Below are 18,621 nucleotides of genomic sequence, written 5' to 3' on the forward strand. Positions count from 1 at the left end.
TTGACAGAGTATAAGAACAGGGTATGTGATAGAGTATATAAAAAGGGTATAATAACAGGGTATATGAACAGGGTATATGACAGATTATGAGAACAGGGCATATCAACAGGGTATATGACAGATTATGAGAACAGGGTATATGAACAGTGTATATGACAGAGTATAAGCACAGGGTATATGAACAGGGTATTTGACAGGGTATAATAACAGGGTATATGAACAGGATATATGATCGGGTATTTGACACAGTATAAGAACAGCGTATATGATAGAATATAAGAACAGGGTATATGACAGAGTTTGAGAACAGGGTATTTGACAGTGTATAAAAACAGGGTATATGAACAGGGTATGTGATAGAGTATATGAAAAGGGTATAATAAAAGGGTATACGAAACAGGGGTATATGAACAGGGTATAAGAACAGCGTATATGACAGTGTATAAAAACAGCGTATACGTACAGGGTATTTGACAGAGTATAATAACAGGGTATATGAAGAGGGTTTAAGAACAGCGTATATAACAGAGTATAAGAACAGCGTACATGAACAGGGTATTTAACCGAGTATAATAACAGGGTATATAAAAGGGTATAAGAACAGGGTAAATGGCAAAGTATAAGAACAGGGTATATGAACAGGGTATATGACAGAGAATAAGAACAGCGTATATGACAGAGTATAAGAACAGGGTATTTGACAGAGTATAAGCACAGGGTATATGAACAGGGTATTTGACAGAGTATGAAAACAGGGTATTTGACAGGGTATAATAACAGGGTATATGATAGAGTATATGAAAAGGGTATAATAAAAGGGTATATGAACAGGGTATAAGAACAGCGTATATGACAGAGTATAAAAACAACATATACGTACAGGGTATTTGACAGAGTATAATAACAGGGTATATGAAGAGGGTATAAGAACAGGGTATATGACAGAGTATAAGCACAGGGTATATGAACAGGGTATTTGACAGAGTATAATAACAGGGTATATGACAGAGTATAAGCACAGGGTATATGAACAGGGTATTTGATAGAGTATAATAACAGGGTATATGAACAGGGTATAATAACTGGGTATATGACAGAGTATAAGAATAGGGTATTTGACCGAGTATAATAACTGGGTATATGAAAGGGTATGAGAACAGGGTATATGGCAAAGTATAAGAACAGGTTACACGACAGAGTATAAGAACAGGGTATATGAACAGGATATATGATCGGGTATTTGACAGAGTATAAGAACAGGGTATGTGGTAGAGTATATGAAAAGGATATAAGAACAGGGTATATGAACAGGGGTATGTGAACAGTGCATATGGACAGGGTATATGATCAAGGTATATGAACAGGAAATATGAACATGATATATGACAGGGTTTTTGACAAGGTATATGATCATGGGTATATGAGAGTGTAAATGAACAGGGTATATCAACAGGGTGAAAAAACATCTGCCATTAAGCTTTGCATTTTATAGGTATTCCCGCATAATGTTTGACGTATATTTTCTCCACAAAGCTTAGCAACAGTATGTTAACGATGTGATGTGTGTTTGATAATGAGGTCCACCACAGATAGAGAAGGACTTTTACAATTGTCTACGCTGGCGAGTCAATGTACGCGAAGTCTATGACACTCACGTTCAGCTCGAAGGCTGCTATGCCGATGCCACTAGCTGCTCCGGCTCCTGCCAGACCCACGAAGTGACCGCTGCCGATGTTGCTGGAGAATAACGACGCTCCAACCTAGAATACACATAAAACAGGGTACATCCAGGTATGATCCAGGTATTGTACTACCCATCAAAAGTTTAGACTCACTGAAACCACTCACTATATCTCGGAGGAAAATCGTATTTGTGAAAGCTAACAATAAAAAATAACAAAATCATTCATTTAGGTCTTCAAATCCATGTTCAGAAAGACGTGTGCATTGATGATTAGTGAACCAGAATGCCGTATTGGCTGGTACCATACAAAAGTGAAATTGCAAAAGTTAATAACGGGTATGACCACCCCTGGCTCTAACACAGGCATTGCATCGACGTTGCATACCACGAATGAACAGTCCAATCTGCTGCTGGGGAATGTTTTGCCACTCCTCTAACAATGCATTGCGAAGTTGGCGAAGGTTAGCAGGGGGAGGAACTCTGGCATAAACACGCCGTCCCAGCAGATCCCAAACATGCTCAATGGGGTTCATATCGGGCGATAATGCTGGCCAATCCATTCGATTCACCCCAATTTGTTGTAAACAAGCTGTCACGATGCGAGCTCTGTGAGGCCTGGCATTATCATCTTGGAAAACCGCGTGACCTGGTATGGCCCTTAAGAATGGAAGCACAATAGGAATGATGATCTCGTCCCTGTATCTCTGCCCAGTCAGATTTCCTTCCAGTACCAGTAAATCAGTTCTTCCAGTCATGGTGATACCTCCCCAGACCATAACGGATCCACCTCCAAACCGATCGTGCTCCACAACAGCAACGTCAGCGTACCGCTCTCCCTGACGTCTGTAGACTTGGATCCGACCATCGTTGAAATGCAGATTGAACCTTGATTCGTCGGAGAAGAGTACCCTTGCCCATCTGCGGGGACCCCAGCGTAAATGTCCATTTGCCCAATTCAGTCTGTTCTGACGGTGGCGTGGTGTAAGAGGGAGTCTTACAGCTAGACGACGTGCCCGCTGTCCGTAGTGACGTAATCGGCGGCGTATTGTTGCTACAGATACACGTAGCTTGTTGGAAAGCATTATTGGCTGCTGTGGCTGTAATGTGTCTGCCCCTGGGAACCAGAAAACAGACGTATCGGTCATCTTGCTGTGATATTACCCTGGGCCTACCCGACCTGGGTCAATCCTGGACGGAGTTGGTCTGTTGAAAGCGTACCCAGAGGTTGGAAACTGCCTTTTGGGATACGCCAAGACGTCTGGCAACATACCGTTGTGATCTGCCATCTTGTAGCAGTGCCAAGGCTTGATGTCGTTGCTCAATACGGAAATTTCTCCCTCTACCCATGCTTGCATCAAAGAAGAATTTCTCCACTAACTCAGAGGAGCCAACTGCAATCCTTATAAAGATGAATTGCACGAGTAACCCGCGTCAAATTGCTGCTAAAACACGTGCATTATCGTGCATGTGAACAGCTGCGTTTTGGTGCGAAGTTTTGTTTAAAAATTTGCGACATTTCACTGAGTTTTATCAATTAATGAACTCAAAACTCTTATCTTTTCACCGTTACAGATTTGGTTTTACGCCACATCAGTTCATGTGTTAACAGTACCTGTAAAACGTTTAGAATATTTGGCATTATCTGGTTTGGAACAGTTGAGTATAGTGAGTGGCTACATTTACACTGGTGAGTTTAAATTTTTGATGGGTAGTATATATGCGTTGGTTGACCTGAAACTGTATCGCACACACATACACACTCACGCACGCGCGCACGCACGCACTAACACACGCGCACATGCACACGCACACACACATCCATACACATACATGTAGAACTTTTCACTTTTGTAACTTCCAACTTACCGGTATCCAGTGCATGCTTCTGCCCGCCAGGAAGTACCCGCCGACTGTACCCCTGTTCCGGCATGATGCCTACAACACACATGGAGACACACGTTACATGGAGACACACGTTACATGGAGACACGCGTTACATGGAGACACACGTCACATGGAGACACACGTTACATGGAGACACACGTTACATGGAGACACACGTCACATGGAGACACACGTCACATGGAGACACACGTTACATGGCGACACACGTTACATGGAGACACACGTCACATGGAGACACACGTCACATGGAGACACACGTTACATGGAGACACACGTTACATGGAGACACACGTCACATGGAGACACACGTTACATGGAGACACACGTTACATGGAGACACACGTTACATGGAGACACGCGTTACATGGAGACACGCGTTACATGGAGAGACACGTTACATGGAGACACACGTTACATGGAGACACACGTTACATGGAGACACACGTTACATGGAGACACACGTCACATGGAGACACACGTTACATGGAGACACACGTTACATGGAGACACACGTTACATGGAGACACACGTTACATGGCGACACACGTTACATGGAGACACACGTCACATGGAGACACACGTTACATGGAGACACGTTACATGGAGACACACGTTACATGGAGACACACGTTACATGGAGATCGACACACGTTACATGGAGACACACGTCACATGGAGACACACGTCACATGGAGACACACGTCACATGGAGACACACGTCACATGGAGACACACGTTACATGGAGACACACGTCACATGGAGACACACGTTACATGGAGACACACGTTACATGGAGACACACGTCACATGGAGACACACGTCACATGGAGACACACGTTACATGGAGACACACGTTACATGGCGACACACGTTACATGGAGACACACGTTACATGGAGACACACGTTACATGGAGACACACGTTACATGGCGACACACGTTACATGGAGACACACGTTACATGGCGACACACGTTACATGGAGACACACGTTACATGGAGACACACGTTACATGGAGACACATGTTACATTCCAACACCAACAGGAAACAGAGATCGTTAGAGAATAACCAAAGGGCTAAGAGGAGGGACGGATTATCTGCCCCGAGTGAGCGAATGGCGAGGGACTTACAGCATTCATTCGGGCGGTCGGGTAGCCTAGTGGTTAAAGCGTTCGCTCGTCAAGCCGAAGACCTGGGTTCAATTCCCGACATGGGTACAATGTGTGAAGCCCATTTCTGGTGTCCCCCGCCGTGATATTGCTGGAATATTGCTAAAGGCGGCGTAAAATCCTACTAACTCACTCACCACAGCATTCATTCAACAGGGACAGATAATTCGGAGTTTAGAGTAGGGTACTAGTATTCTATATAATACTGTTTGATGTGTAAGAGAGAAAATGAAGAATAAATACGAAATGGCAACCCTTCAGAGAAACTTCACCGAAGGCAGCTTATTGTTTAGATGATGTAATGAATGTGTCACGTCATGAATAATGGATGACGTCATATCGGTTTATCTCAACAATGAAGCACTGTGACGACATTTCGGCTAACCTCTTCCATTTCCGTAACCTCAATATGACCAGAAATTATTGAGAATTTTAGGGATATGTTTAAGTGGATATCTAGTATAAAAAACACTGACCAGCTCTCAAGTTCTTGGTTTCATTCAAGAGAGACAACTCAGTTAATCCTATTTCATTAGTTTGTCAAGAGTTATCCCACTTTGTTAACTTGCTAGCAGACGTCATTTTCAGTGATCCTCAGTATGGATGATTTAGAGAGGAGGAGATTGATTTTAGAGTATTATAACAAGGACATTAGATCAGATAAAGTGATTTCAAGTAGAACAGGCATCCCTTTGTCCACTGTTTATCGTGTTTTGAAAAATATTGAAAGTGGAGATGGCATTGAGCACAAGAGAGGCGCAGGTAGGCCCAGAAAATTGACAGTCGGTGACAGGAGGCGGCTTGGTATTTTTGTTTCTAAAAACAAACGAAGGAGTTTAGAAAACTTAAGACTGGATAAAATTGATAGAGGAACTGTGGCTGTCTGTAAGGAGACAATTAGAACTGAGCTGCATGCAATGGGTTGGGAGAAAAGTCGAGGAATTCCATCACCGATCATGAAACCTGAACAAAAGGAGCGAAGGTTGAACTGGTGCTTACAGCATGGAAATTTTAAGTGGGACAATGTGATTTTCTCAGATGAAAGTTCTGTGTGGCTGTTTCCTAATATACTGAAATTCTGGACCAAACAAACTGAAAAACCTTTTTATCAGCGCCCAAAGTACAGTCCAAAATTTCACGTGTGGGGTGGCATATCTGTGTTAGGGGCAACGCCCCTGTGTGTATTTGAAGGGAATATGAACAGTGAGCGGTACACAGATATTCTCGAGGGACATTTACTTCCATCTGCTCAAATATTCTATGGAAATTCTTGGATTTTCCAGCAAGACAACGACCCAAAACATCGTTCAAAGCATTCTCAGGCCTGGTTTCGGACCCAAAATATGACATTATTAGATTGGCCAAGCTACAGCCCTGACCTAAATCCAATAGAAAATGTTTGGGGCTTATGAAGGAAAGTGTCAATAATGCAATCTGACAAATATTGCTGAAATGAAAGAAGAGGTGGTCCAATATTGGGACAGCATGAACCACGACTTTCTAACTTCTTTGGTCAGTAGTATCCCCCGCCGCCTTGAAGCCTGCATTGCTGCCCATGGTGACTTCACAAAATACTTAGTGTTCACCTGTCTTTGAAGCTGGAGTTATGTTGTACTAATGTTCACATTTAATACGTGATTAATGAGTGAAAAAAATTTGACAATATTTAAATTCTCAATAATTTCTGGTCATACTGTACATGATCGTGTTCAGGTAGTCCATTACTAAAGTTAAGGGCGGAGTTCAAGTGAGGACGAGAGAGCCTTCGAGATAATCCAAGATGGAAGGCCTCAAACTGCAACAACTAAGGAAAATGTTGATACAATATATGATATGATTATCTGATGTGAAATGGGGTTTAACGTCGCGTCGCGTCCAAGATTATTGCACTTATAAAGCGACGCACATGCACGGGTGTGTGTGCTTGTACTAGTCCAGAGTGATGCCGATTTATAGCGCTAGCCCACTGAGATACTATGCCACAGTTTAACATGAATACCCCACTCAGACACAGCATACAGACTCCGAGACGACTAGTCCTTGTTCTAGCCCCTTAACGCCGAGCGCCAGACAGGGTAACAACAAGTACCATCTTTTACCGTCTTTGGTATGGCACACACGGGGATCGAATCCCGGACCTTCCGCTCTCCGGGCGGACGCTCTACCACTAGACCACGGAGGCGGTCTGATATGATTATGGCTGATCGACGACTCACAACACGTCACATAGCCGATACAGAAGGCATCCCTCTTGAGAGAGATGAGAACATTCGGAGGAATGAATAGGCATCACACAGGTTTCATCACGTTTGGTTCCAAGGTCTCTACAAGGTTTGTTGAGCGATACGTCTCCATGGATGAGTCTTATGTTCATCACTGTCAGGCAGAGACTAAACAAGATTCAACGCAGGGTAACGTCTCCTCCTCCGAAGAGGCAAAGTCTGTTCAAAGGAATGGCTTCGATGTTCTGGGATTTCAAAGGAATCCTGCTGATGGACTACCTCCCAAAAGATTAGACCATTTATGGCCAATATTATGGTAATCTGCTTCAGACTGTGAAGAGTAATCGTCCTGGACAACTCACTACAGATGTTGGTGTCCACAAAGCATCTATGCACGAGTCTGTTGTCGTAATGACTCCAATGCAAAGCATCCAGATTTAGCACCGTCAGATTCCCATACTTGAAGAAAGAACTGTCTGGCAAGAATTATGTAAATGGTGATGGCGTCACGGCTGCTATGTGGACATCTTATACCTCCAGAAGGAACCCTTCCCCACCAGTGGGATCTAGGTACTTTAGCAGCGTGTGGACCTCGGAGGGGAGTATGTTGAGAAATGGTCGACCATTGTTACATAACTTTTCTGCCACCCCCGTCGCTTGAAAACCTTTATAATTCTGTTTAGATAAGGGGTTTCAAATTTGAAAGTAGGGTTCAGCAACATTGTCGTGGTTGTGAACAACAGCCCCCAGAGACTGTAAAGTAGTAAGACATTGTACTTTTGTAGAAGACAGTTTATATATTCTTATCCGAGTGAATCGTTTAATGCTCTCTGTGTTATAAGTTGTCATCTGTTAGGATTACAGTAGTGTGTACACCCCTTTATATGTGTAGCGACCATTGCGTCTTGTCAGGTGAATCATATGCTTTTACTGCACGGTTTTTACTCCCTATTATCGTACACTTGTACAACTCTGAATGGGCATAATGGGTACTGTGGTTGTGCCTTGCCGCTCACATTAAAGCCTCGTATCAAATCAATGCTCTATTCATACATGTTTAGCGGAGGAGTGGTAACAATTTCTGGATATGAGGGACATCTGTCCTACAGACTTTCGTTTGATTGAAACAGCCGCCCACAAGTGGATTTGGGTAAAGCAGAAAATTGGGAAGGGATCGCTACCCACTGCTCCACTTGGATAGAACACTGGTGTTTGTACTTTAGGGGCCGCATTGTCTTACGTTACGCCTTAAATAGGAACGTGGAAAAGGAAGATGCGAAAGGTTGAAAATAAAATGAATATCAATAATTAACTTGGGCTCTTTCAAGAAGGTATTCATCGTGTATCAGCTTGAAAAGCACTGTTATGCAATTTCCTAGGCAATATCGCTTGATGTCACTCTTTGGAAGATACAATGAAATTGCATCACAATGCTTTGCAGGCCATTGTGACGTCATCAGTATGACAACACACTCATATTACATCACTAACCAGTGCGTGATGGAACCAGTGTGTCATGGAACCAGTGTCATGGAACCAGTGTGTCATTGAACCAGTGTGTCATGGAACCAGTGTGTCATGGAACCAGTGTGTCATGGAACCAGTGCGTCATGGAACCAGTGTCATGGAACCATTGCGTCATGGAACCAGTGCATCATGAACCAGTGTCATGGAACCAGTGTGTCATGGAACCAGTGAGTCATGGAACCAGTGTCATTGAACCACTGCGTCATGGAACCAGTGTCATGGAACCACTGCGTCATGGAACCAGTGTCATGGAACCAGTGCATCATGAACCAGTGTCATGGAACCAGTGTGTCATGGAACCACTGCGTCATGGAACCAGTGTGCCATGGAACCACTGCGTCATGGAACCAGTGTCATGGAACCAGTGCATCATGAACCAGTGTCATAGAACCAGTGTGACATGGAACCAGTGCGTCATGGAACCAGTGTCATGGAACCAGTGCGTCATGGAACCAGTGTCATGGAACCAGTGCATCATGAACCAGTGTCATAGAACCAGTGTGTCATGGAACCACTGCGTCATGGAACCAGTGTCATGGAACCACTGCGTCATGGAACCAGTGTCATGGAACCAGTGTCATGGAACCAGTGCTTCATGAACCAGTGTCATAGAACCAGTGTGTCATGGAACCAGTGCGTCATTGAACCAGTGTGTCATGGAACCAGTGTGTCATGGAATCAGTGCATCATGAACCAGTGTGTCATGGAACCAGTGCATCATGAACCAGTGCGTCATGGAACCAGTGTGTCATGGAACCAGTGTGTCATGGAACCAGTGCGTCATGGAACCAGTGTGTCATGGAACCAGAGCATTATGAACCAGTGTCATGGAACCAGTGTGCCATGGAACCAGTGCGTCATTGAACCAGTGCATCATGAACCAGTGCATCATGAACCAGTGTCATGGAACCAGTGTGTCATGGAACCAGTGCGTCATTGAACCAGTGTGTCATGGAACCAGTGCATCATGAACCAGTGTGCCATGGAACCAGTATGTCATTGAACCAGTGTGCCTTGGTACCAGTGCGTCATTGAACCAGTGTGTCATGGAACCAGCGCGTCATTGAACCAGTGTGTCATGGAACCAGTGCATCATGGAACCAGTGTGTCATGGAACCAGTGTGTCATGGAACCAGTGTGCCATGGAACCAGTGCGTCATGGAACCAGTGTGTCATGGAAATAAGTTTGCCATGGAACCAGTGTCATGGAACCAGTGTGTCATGGAACCAGTGTGCCATTGAACCAGTGTGTCATGGAACCAGTGCATCATGAACCAGTGTGTCATGGAACCAGTGTGTCATGGAACCAGTGTGTCATGGAACCAGTGCGTCATTGAACCAGTGTGTCATGGAACCAGTGCTTCAAGGAACCAGTGCATCATGAACCAGTGTGTCATGGAACCAGTGCGTCATGGAACCAGTGTGTCATGGAACCAGTGCGTCATGGAACCAGTGCGTCATGGAACAAGTGCATCACGAACCAGTGTCATGGAACCAGTGTGTCATGGAACCAGTGCGTCATTGAACCAGTGCATCATGAACCAGTGTGTCATCGAACCAGTGTGTCATGGAACCAGTGTGCCATGGAACCATTGTGTCATGGAACCACTGCGTCATGGAACCAGTGTCATGGAACCACTGCGTCATAGAACCAGTGTCATGGAACCAGTGCATCATGAACCAGTGTCATAGAACCAGTGTGTCATGGAACCAGTGCGTCATGGAACCAGTGCGTCATTGAACCAGTGTGTCATGGAACCAGTGCATCATGAACCAGTGTGTCATGGAACCAGTGTGTCATGGAACAAGTGTGCCATGGAACCAGTGTGTCATGGAACCAGTGCGTCATGGAACCAGTGTCATGGAACCAGTGTGTCATGGAACCAGTGCATCATGAACCAGTGTGTCATGGAACCAGTGTGCCATTGAACCAGTGTGTCATGGAACCAGTGCATCATGAACCAGTGTGCCATGGAACCAGTGCGTCATGGAACCAGTGCGTCATGGAACCAGTGCGTCATGGAACCAGTGTGCCATGGAACCAGTGTGTCATGGAACCAGTGCGTCATGGAACCAGTGTCATGGAACCAGTGTGTCATGGAACCAGTGTGCCATTGAACCAGTGTGTCATGGAACCAGTGCATCATGAACCAGTGTGTTATGGAACCAGTGTGTCATGGAACCAGTGCATCATGAACCAGTGTGTCATGGAACCAGTATGTCATGGAACCAGTGTGCCATGGAACCAGTGTGTCATGGAACCAGTGCGTCATGGAACCAGTGTGCCATGGAACCAGTGTCATGGAACCAGTGTATCATGGAACCAGTGTGTCATGGAACCAGTGCATCATGAACCAGTGTGTCATGGAACCAGTGTGCCATTGAACCAGTGTGTCATGGAACCAGTGCATCATGAACCAGTGTGTCATGGAACCAGTGCATCATGAACCAGTGTGTCATGGAACCAGTGTGTCATGGAACCAGTGCATCATGAACCAGTGTGTCATGGAACCAGTGTGCCATGGAACCAGTGCGTCATTGAACCAGTGTGCCATGGAACCAGTGTGTCATGGAACCAGTGCGTCATGGAACCAGTGTGCCATGGAACCAGTGTCATGGAACCAGTGCATGATGAACCAGTGTGTCATGGAACCAGTGTGTCATGAAACCATGCAGTGCGTCATTGAACCAGTGTGCCATTGAACCAGTGTGTCATGGAACCAGTGCATCATGAACCAGTGTGTTATGGAACCAGTGTGTCATGGAACCAGTGCATCATGAACCAGTGTGTCATGGAACCAGTATGTCATGGAACCAGTGTGCCATGGAACCAGTGTCATGGAACCAGTGCATCATGGAACCAGTGCGTCATTGAACCAGTGTGTCATGGAACCAGTGTGCCATGGAACCAGTGCGTCATTGAACCAGTGTGTCATTGAACCAGTGTCATGGAACCAGTGTGTCATGGAACCAGTGCATCATGAACCAGTGTGTCATGGAACCAGTGTGCCATGGAACCAGTGTGCCATGGAACCAGTGTGTCATTGAACCAGTGTGTCATGGAACCAGTGTGCCATGGAACCAGTGCATCATGAACCAGTGTGTCATGGAACCAGTGCGTCATGGAACCAGTGTGCCATGGAACCAGTGTCATGGAACCAGTGCATGATGAACCAGTGTGTCATGGAACCAGTGTGTCATGGAACCATGCAGTGCGTCATTGAACCAGTGTGTCATGGAACCATGCAGTGCGTCATTGAACCAGTGTGCTATGGAACCAGTGTGTCATTGAACCAGTGTGCCATGGAACCAGTGTGTCATTGAACCAGTGTGCCATGGAACCAGTGTGTCATGGAACCAGTGCGTCATGGAACCAGTGTGCCATGGAACCAGTGTCATGGAACCAGTGCATGATGAACCAGTGTGTCATGGAACCAGTGTGTCATGGAACCATGCAGTGCGTCATTGAACCAGTGTGCCATTGAACCAGTGTGTCATGGAACCAGTGCATCATGAACCAGTGTGTTATGGAACCAGTGTGTCATGGAACCAGTGCATCATGAACCAGTGTGTCATGGAACCAGTATGTCATGGAACCAGTGTGCCATGGAACCAGTGTCATGGAACCAGTGCATCATGGAACCAGTGCGTCATTGAACCAGTGTGTCATGGAACCAGTGTGCCATGGAACCAGTGCGTCATTGAACCAGTGTGTCATTGAACCAGTGTCATGGAACCAGTGTGTCATGGAACCAGTGCATCATGAACCAGTGTGTCATGGAACCAGTGTGCCATGGAACCAGTGTGCCATGGAACCAGTGTGTCATTGAACCAGTGTGTCATGGAACCAGTGTGCCATGGAACCAGTGCATCATGAACCAGTGTGTCATGGAACCAGTGCGTCATGGAACCAGTGTGCCATGGAACCAGTGTCATGGAACCAGTGCATGATGAACCAGTGTGTCATGGAACCAGTGTGTCATGGAACCATGCAGTGCGTCATTGAACCAGTGTGTCATGGAACCATGCAGTGCGTCATTGAACCAGTGTGCTATGGAACCAGTGTGTCATTGAACCAGTGTGCCATGGAACCAGTGTGTCATTGAACCAGTGTGTCATTGCACCAGTGTGCCATGGAACCAGTGTCATGGAACCAGTGCATCATGAACCAGTGTGTCATGGAACCAGTGTGCCATTGAACCAGTGTGTCATGGAACCAGTGCATCATGAACCAGTGTGCCATGGAACCAGTGCGTCATGGAACCAGTGCGTCATGGAACCAGTGTGCCATGGAACCAGTGTGTCATGGAACCAGTGCGTCATGGAACCAGTGTCATGGAACCAGTGTGTCATGGAACCAGTGCATCATGAACCAGTGTGTCATGGAACCAGTGTGCCATTGAACCAGTGTGTCATGGAACCAGTGCATCATGAACCAGTGTGCCATGGAACCAGTGCGTCATGGAACCAGTGTGCCATGGAACCAGTGTCATGGAACCAGTGTGTCATGGAACCAGTGTCATGGAACCAGTGTGTCATGGAACCAGTGTCATGGAACCAGTGTGTCATGGAACCAGTGTGCCATTGAACCAGTGTGTCATGGAACCAGTGCATCATGAACCAGTGTGTTATGGAACCAGTGTGTCATGGAACCAGTGCATCATGAACCAGTGTGTCATGGAACCAGTATGTCATGGAACCAGTGTGCCATGGAACCAGTGTGTCATGGAACCAGTGCGTCATGGAACCAGTGTGCCATGGAACCAGTGTCATGGAACCAGTGCGTCATGGAACCAGTGTGCCATGGAACCAGTGTCATGGAACCAGTGTATCATGGAACCAGTGTGTCATGGAACCAGTGCATCATGAACCAGTGTGTCATGGAACCAGTGTGCCATTGAACCAGTGTGTCATGGAACCAGTGCATCATGAACCAGTGTGTCATGGAACCAGTGCATCATGAACCAGTGTGTCATGGAACCAGTGTGCCATGGAACCAGTGCGTCATTGAACCAGTGTGCCATGGAACCAGTGTGTCATGGAACCAGTGTCATCGAACCAGTGTGCCATGGAACCAGTGCGTCATGGAACCAGTGCGTCATTGAACCAGTGCGTCATGGAACCAGTGTGTCATGGAACCAGTGTGTCATTGAACCAGTGCGTCATGGAACCATTGTGTCATGGAACCAGTGCGTCATTGAACCAGTGTGTCATGGAACCAGTGTGTCATGGAACCAGTGCGTCATGAACCAGTGTGTCATGGTACCAGTGCGTCATGGAACCAGTGCATGGTGGAACCAGTGCGTCATTGAACAAGTGCGTCATGGAACCAGTGCATCACGGAAAAAGTGCTTCATGGAACCAGTGCATCATGGAACGAGTGCGTCATGGAATCAGTGCTTCATGGAACCAGTGCGTCATGGAACCAGTGTGTCATGGAACCAGTGTGATATGGAACCAGTGCGTCACGGAGTCCCTTCACTGAGGTCACTTGACTGAGGTCCCTTCACTGAGGTCCCTTCCCTGAGAGTCCCTTCACTGAGGTCACTTCACTGAGAGTCCCTTCACTGAGGTCCCTTCACTGAGGTCCCTTCGCTGAGGTCCCTTCAATGAGGTCCCTTCACTGAGTCCCTTCACTGAGGTCACTTCACTGAGGTCACTTCACTGAGGTCCCTTCACTGAGGTCACTCCACTGAGGTCCTTTCACTGAGGTCACTTCACTGAGGTCCTTTCACTGAGAGTCCCTTCATTGAGGTCCCTTCACTGAGGTCACGTCACAAACAACAAGAACAGCTTGAACTGTGTACATAATTGATTATCAAAAGGTCATCTCTCGACCACAAGACACTGAAACGTTATACAAATGGCGACAGTGGCACAACCATTGCACGTACGTGTGAATATTTAAAAGAAAACTAATAGTCTCCATCAGTTTCAGTTTCAAACAAAGAACACGACGCAGTTGAAGTATTACAAAGTAGATATATTGAAATGAAAATATAATCAGGCACAACTCTGGTAGCATTTGATCATGTTGTCAGACAATAACTCCAGGAATATTTACAATGGACCGCATCAAAAACCACATGTTTAAGGCAAACGGTTTTTTGGTTACAAAATATGCAATAACGAACATTTGTGAACAGTATATTGTAAAACGCAGCTGAGACAAATACACGCACTGTTTCATCGTATTTCTGTTTAAATAAGTATCAAACTGAGATAAAAAGACACACACGAAGAAACGTACGTCAAACGTACGTCAAACGTACGTCGCCCAGTATAATATAACACTGTTAGACAGCTACGGGGTAATGTCTACAAATATAAGATTCACATTCTCCAAAACCTACCAACAGTGTCGAAATTATAATGAGATTAATAATATTACACCTTAAATCATTGTTTTTCCAATATTAAGGAATATGGTGATATACATTCCAGCTGTGTCGAATTAGTCTTGAGAATGAACCGTTGAGGCTATTGAGACAGTTATCTTGAACCTGTAGGACATGGTGACCCTTTCGCGAACACCTAGCGTCATCAGTGATTTTCAGTGATCCAGACTGGCTATTAAGTATAGTACCAGAGTATTTGATACATCTACGGTAACGTGTCTGTCATTGACGTATATGTACGATGTCCCTATTTTGACTTGTATCATATGTTACCGTGTTTCTTCAGGTGAACAATTGACTTGCCTTTGCATGTGTTTGTGACACCGATGGGGCAGGATACGCTCACTTTTTCGCGAACACCTGAACTCATTACTGTTTGATAGTGATTCATAAACACATGATCGTGATATTGTCGGAATTCAAAATCGACTCTGCTTTATGCAGACATTTCTATTGGATATGGACAGGGTTATTTGAGTAAAACACACTTCCTGTTCGTTTACACCTGGTGTCATCACAGAAACCACGACATAATAGTTGATTTTCCTTTAACATAGCCTGGAATAGAACAGTGGGTCATTTATATTTGAATGTTTGACAGATTAATTATGAGTTCAAGAAGATCATGCACTACATGGGCCTGTGACAGTGGGTCGTAGATACATCTATGCAGAGATATGTCTAAAAATGAGTATTTTGATCATCTTGTGTTAATTCATACATAATACTATACATCACACTCTCAATTACAACGACATTAAACGTCGAGTACATGCATCATACAAATTTAAAAGCGAATAAGTAGCATTTAATTTGGCTTGTGTGGGACCAAATCATTTCCATCAACTATACAAAACTGATTTAATTGATACATATTATGCCAGAGAGAAACATCCAGATGGTCATAACATTAAATCATTGATTCAAATGCATCTTGATTAATAGCAGCGATAGTTCAAACTAAAATGGGACTTTTTGCTGAGCACCAAATTTCAATTTTCTTTCAACTGAATAATTTTGACAAACGATTATATTTCTTTGAGTAATAGTTGTGTTCGTTACGCGGGGTAAAGGGCCGGTCGATGGCTAGGGCATTGTTGGAACTTCTTTTTGGACGTCTTAGTGATATAATATTTCACAAGAGCGTCTGCTATAATTTAAAAATTCTAAATTTACCAGTGAATGTATGGATGACATAAGAATACACTATCTAATTGTTTTCTTTTACCCTGATTATAACATAGTGAAACAGTATGATGCTATTTGCCAAAAAATATTACCCAATTCCTTTGTTACTCTCAGAGTATTACAGCAATAACTTGTCATAATCGTGAAACAAATGATGTATGAACTTAACTATAGAGCGGAAATGTATGACACTTCGGTGTGGTTGAGTTAGTATGGTATATGACGGCTAGATGCAGGTGCATTTAGACTGGTAAGCTCCTACATAGCAGAACGTCTAAAAATATTCTGTTACGGAACATATATGTTACTCAATCTACTGACACAACTATATGAGTAAAATATTTCATTGCCATTTCAATTCTGACTACAGTGTCAACGTTTCAATGATTTGCTAGTCCCAGGTAGGTGATCAATGTTTCGTCTGTCCTTTAAGCATAGAAGCCCCACATGAAGGTGGCTACAGTCATCAGTAGGATAGCGTTGAAATTGAGGACTCTTCTCCATGTCTTCCCCTCGTAGATGGACGTTTGTTTGGCCTCCAAAGCTGCCTTCTGCTCTGGGGTGAGCTCCTGTTGTTGGTTCATCTTCTCGATGCCACAGATCCATTGCCCCGCTTTCTTGTACCATGGTAGACTGCCGTAATCCACTGCAACACGGGGAGGCAAGGAATGAATAACGAGATGCACGACTCCTTCAAGACATGCCAACAACAGTGAAGGCTCCCTTTCTGGTTTAAAGTCATTGTTCTGTTTCTGGTTATTAAGAAGGGTGCAATACTGGGCAATATTGAACATACTAACCTTTTGGGGAGGTAGCCATGGGCAATATTGAACATACTAACCTTTTGGGGAGGGAGCCATGGGCAATATTGAACATACTAACCTTTTGGGGAGGGAGCCATGGGCAATATTGAACATACTAACCTTTTGGGGAGGGAGCCATGGGCAATATTGAACATACTAACCTTTTGGGGAGGTAGCCATGGGCAATAGTGAACATACTAACCTTTTGGGGAGGGAGCCATGGGCAATAGTGAACATACTAACCTTTTGGGGAGGTAGCCATGGGCAATATTGAACATACTAACCTTTTGGGGAGGGAGCCATGGGCAATATTGAACATACTAACCTTTTGGGGAGGTAGCCATGGGCAATATTGAACATACTAACCTTTTGGGGTGGGAGCCATGGGCAATATTGAACATACTAACTTTTTGGGGTGGGGGCCATGGGCAATAGTGAACATATTAACCTTTTGGGGTGGGGGCCATGGGCAATAGTGAACATATTAACCTTTTGGGGTGGGGGCCATTGGCAATAGTGAACATATTAACCTTTTGGGGAGGGAGCCATGGGCAATATTGAACATACTAACCTTTTGGGGAGGGAGCCATGGGCAATATTGAACATACTAACCTTTTGGGGAGGTAGCCATGGGCAATAGTGAACATATTAACCTTTTGGTGTGGGAGCCATGGGCAATATTGAACATACTAACCTTTTGGGGAGGTAGCCAAGGGCAATATTGAACATACTAACCTTTTGGGGAGGGAGCCATGAGCAATATTGAACATACTAACCTTTTGGGGAGGGAGCCATGGGCAATATTGAACATACTAACCTTTTGGGGAGGGAGCCATGGGCAATATTGAACATACTAACCTTTTTGGGAGGTAGCCATGGGCGATACTGAACATACTAACCTATTGGCGCCGCAGCCAAGGCTTCTTGTTTCTCCTTCTCCTCCTGGGCTATTTGCGCCTCGTCGATGTCGACACGTGGCCCAGTTTCAAAGCGGTTCCAGAATGTCAGCCGAACCAACTGGAAATGATTAAAAATAAAATATTATTACATCAAAAGTGGCAATGTTATGCATTCATTCCTTTTTTTTTAGAAGAGAACCGTCATTTAGAAAAAGATGTTATATACTGACATCATAAACTGACAAAGCTGTATGAAAGCAACCCAGAGCAAACCGATGTAATTACATTAGAAGACGGATGATAGGGATCAACATTCTTTGTAGCAAACAGTTTGTCTTCTTGTCATTAAAAGGGTTTGTATGTGATGATGTGTTCAATGCATCCCCCATTAAAAAGAAATATATACTGAGTTGTTTTTTTATGCAAATGAAAATTTAAAAAACTGTTTTTAAATTTGATTCTGTCTATTTAACCATCCCTGAAACAGTTTGTAAAAAGTAATCTGTGACAGGGTAATTTTGTGTAAAAATGAATTGGTTCAGTGAAGACTGGGGTAAGAAATAGATTTGCAACCACATGTTTGCGAGGTTGTAAAATTTCCCCGAAAAAACAAATTGATTTTCAGAGATAAGATGTCTAAGATACGCATCACCAGTTGTATATTATGCGAATTATTATTATTATTTTTTTTTTTTTTATCAAATTATATTTTATCAAAAAAAATCATGTAGAAGTATTCTTTGAGTGTTGACTAAGCGCCAGAACAATTCATTTTTTGGGATATCGATAACATATGATAAAAATCAACTAATAGGTATAGTAACA

General features: G+C 44.4%; 1 protein-coding gene across 3 annotated transcripts in view; it reads right to left on the minus strand.

The window, feature by feature from the left end:
* Window positions 1-18,621, minus strand: part of LOC125380108 (sodium/glucose cotransporter 4-like) — a 75,137-nt gene that overhangs the window by 24,359 nt on the left and 32,157 nt on the right. The window contains exons 2-3 of one of the 3 annotated variants that reach the window (XM_048396392.1): window positions 3,551-3,619; window positions 1,656-1,760 (exon numbers count right to left, since the gene is read on the minus strand). The exons of 1 other annotated variant lie outside the window; for it this stretch is intronic. In XM_048396392.1, coding sequence (XP_048252349.1) covers window positions 1,656-1,760; window positions 3,551-3,619 — 174 coding nt within the window. Of the gene's footprint in view, window positions 1-1,655; window positions 1,761-3,550; window positions 3,620-14,473; window positions 16,741-17,796; window positions 17,915-18,621 lie in introns of those variants that run through there. One more of the 3 variants, XM_048396390.1, reaches the window with a different exon arrangement.

Source organism: Haliotis rufescens, unplaced genomic scaffold (genome assembly GCF_023055435.1).
Source record: "Haliotis rufescens isolate VD_foot unplaced genomic scaffold, xgHalRufe1.0.p SCAF_15, whole genome shotgun sequence".
In the NCBI taxonomy this organism is placed as follows: Eukaryota; Metazoa; Mollusca; class Gastropoda; order Lepetellida; family Haliotidae; genus Haliotis; species Haliotis rufescens.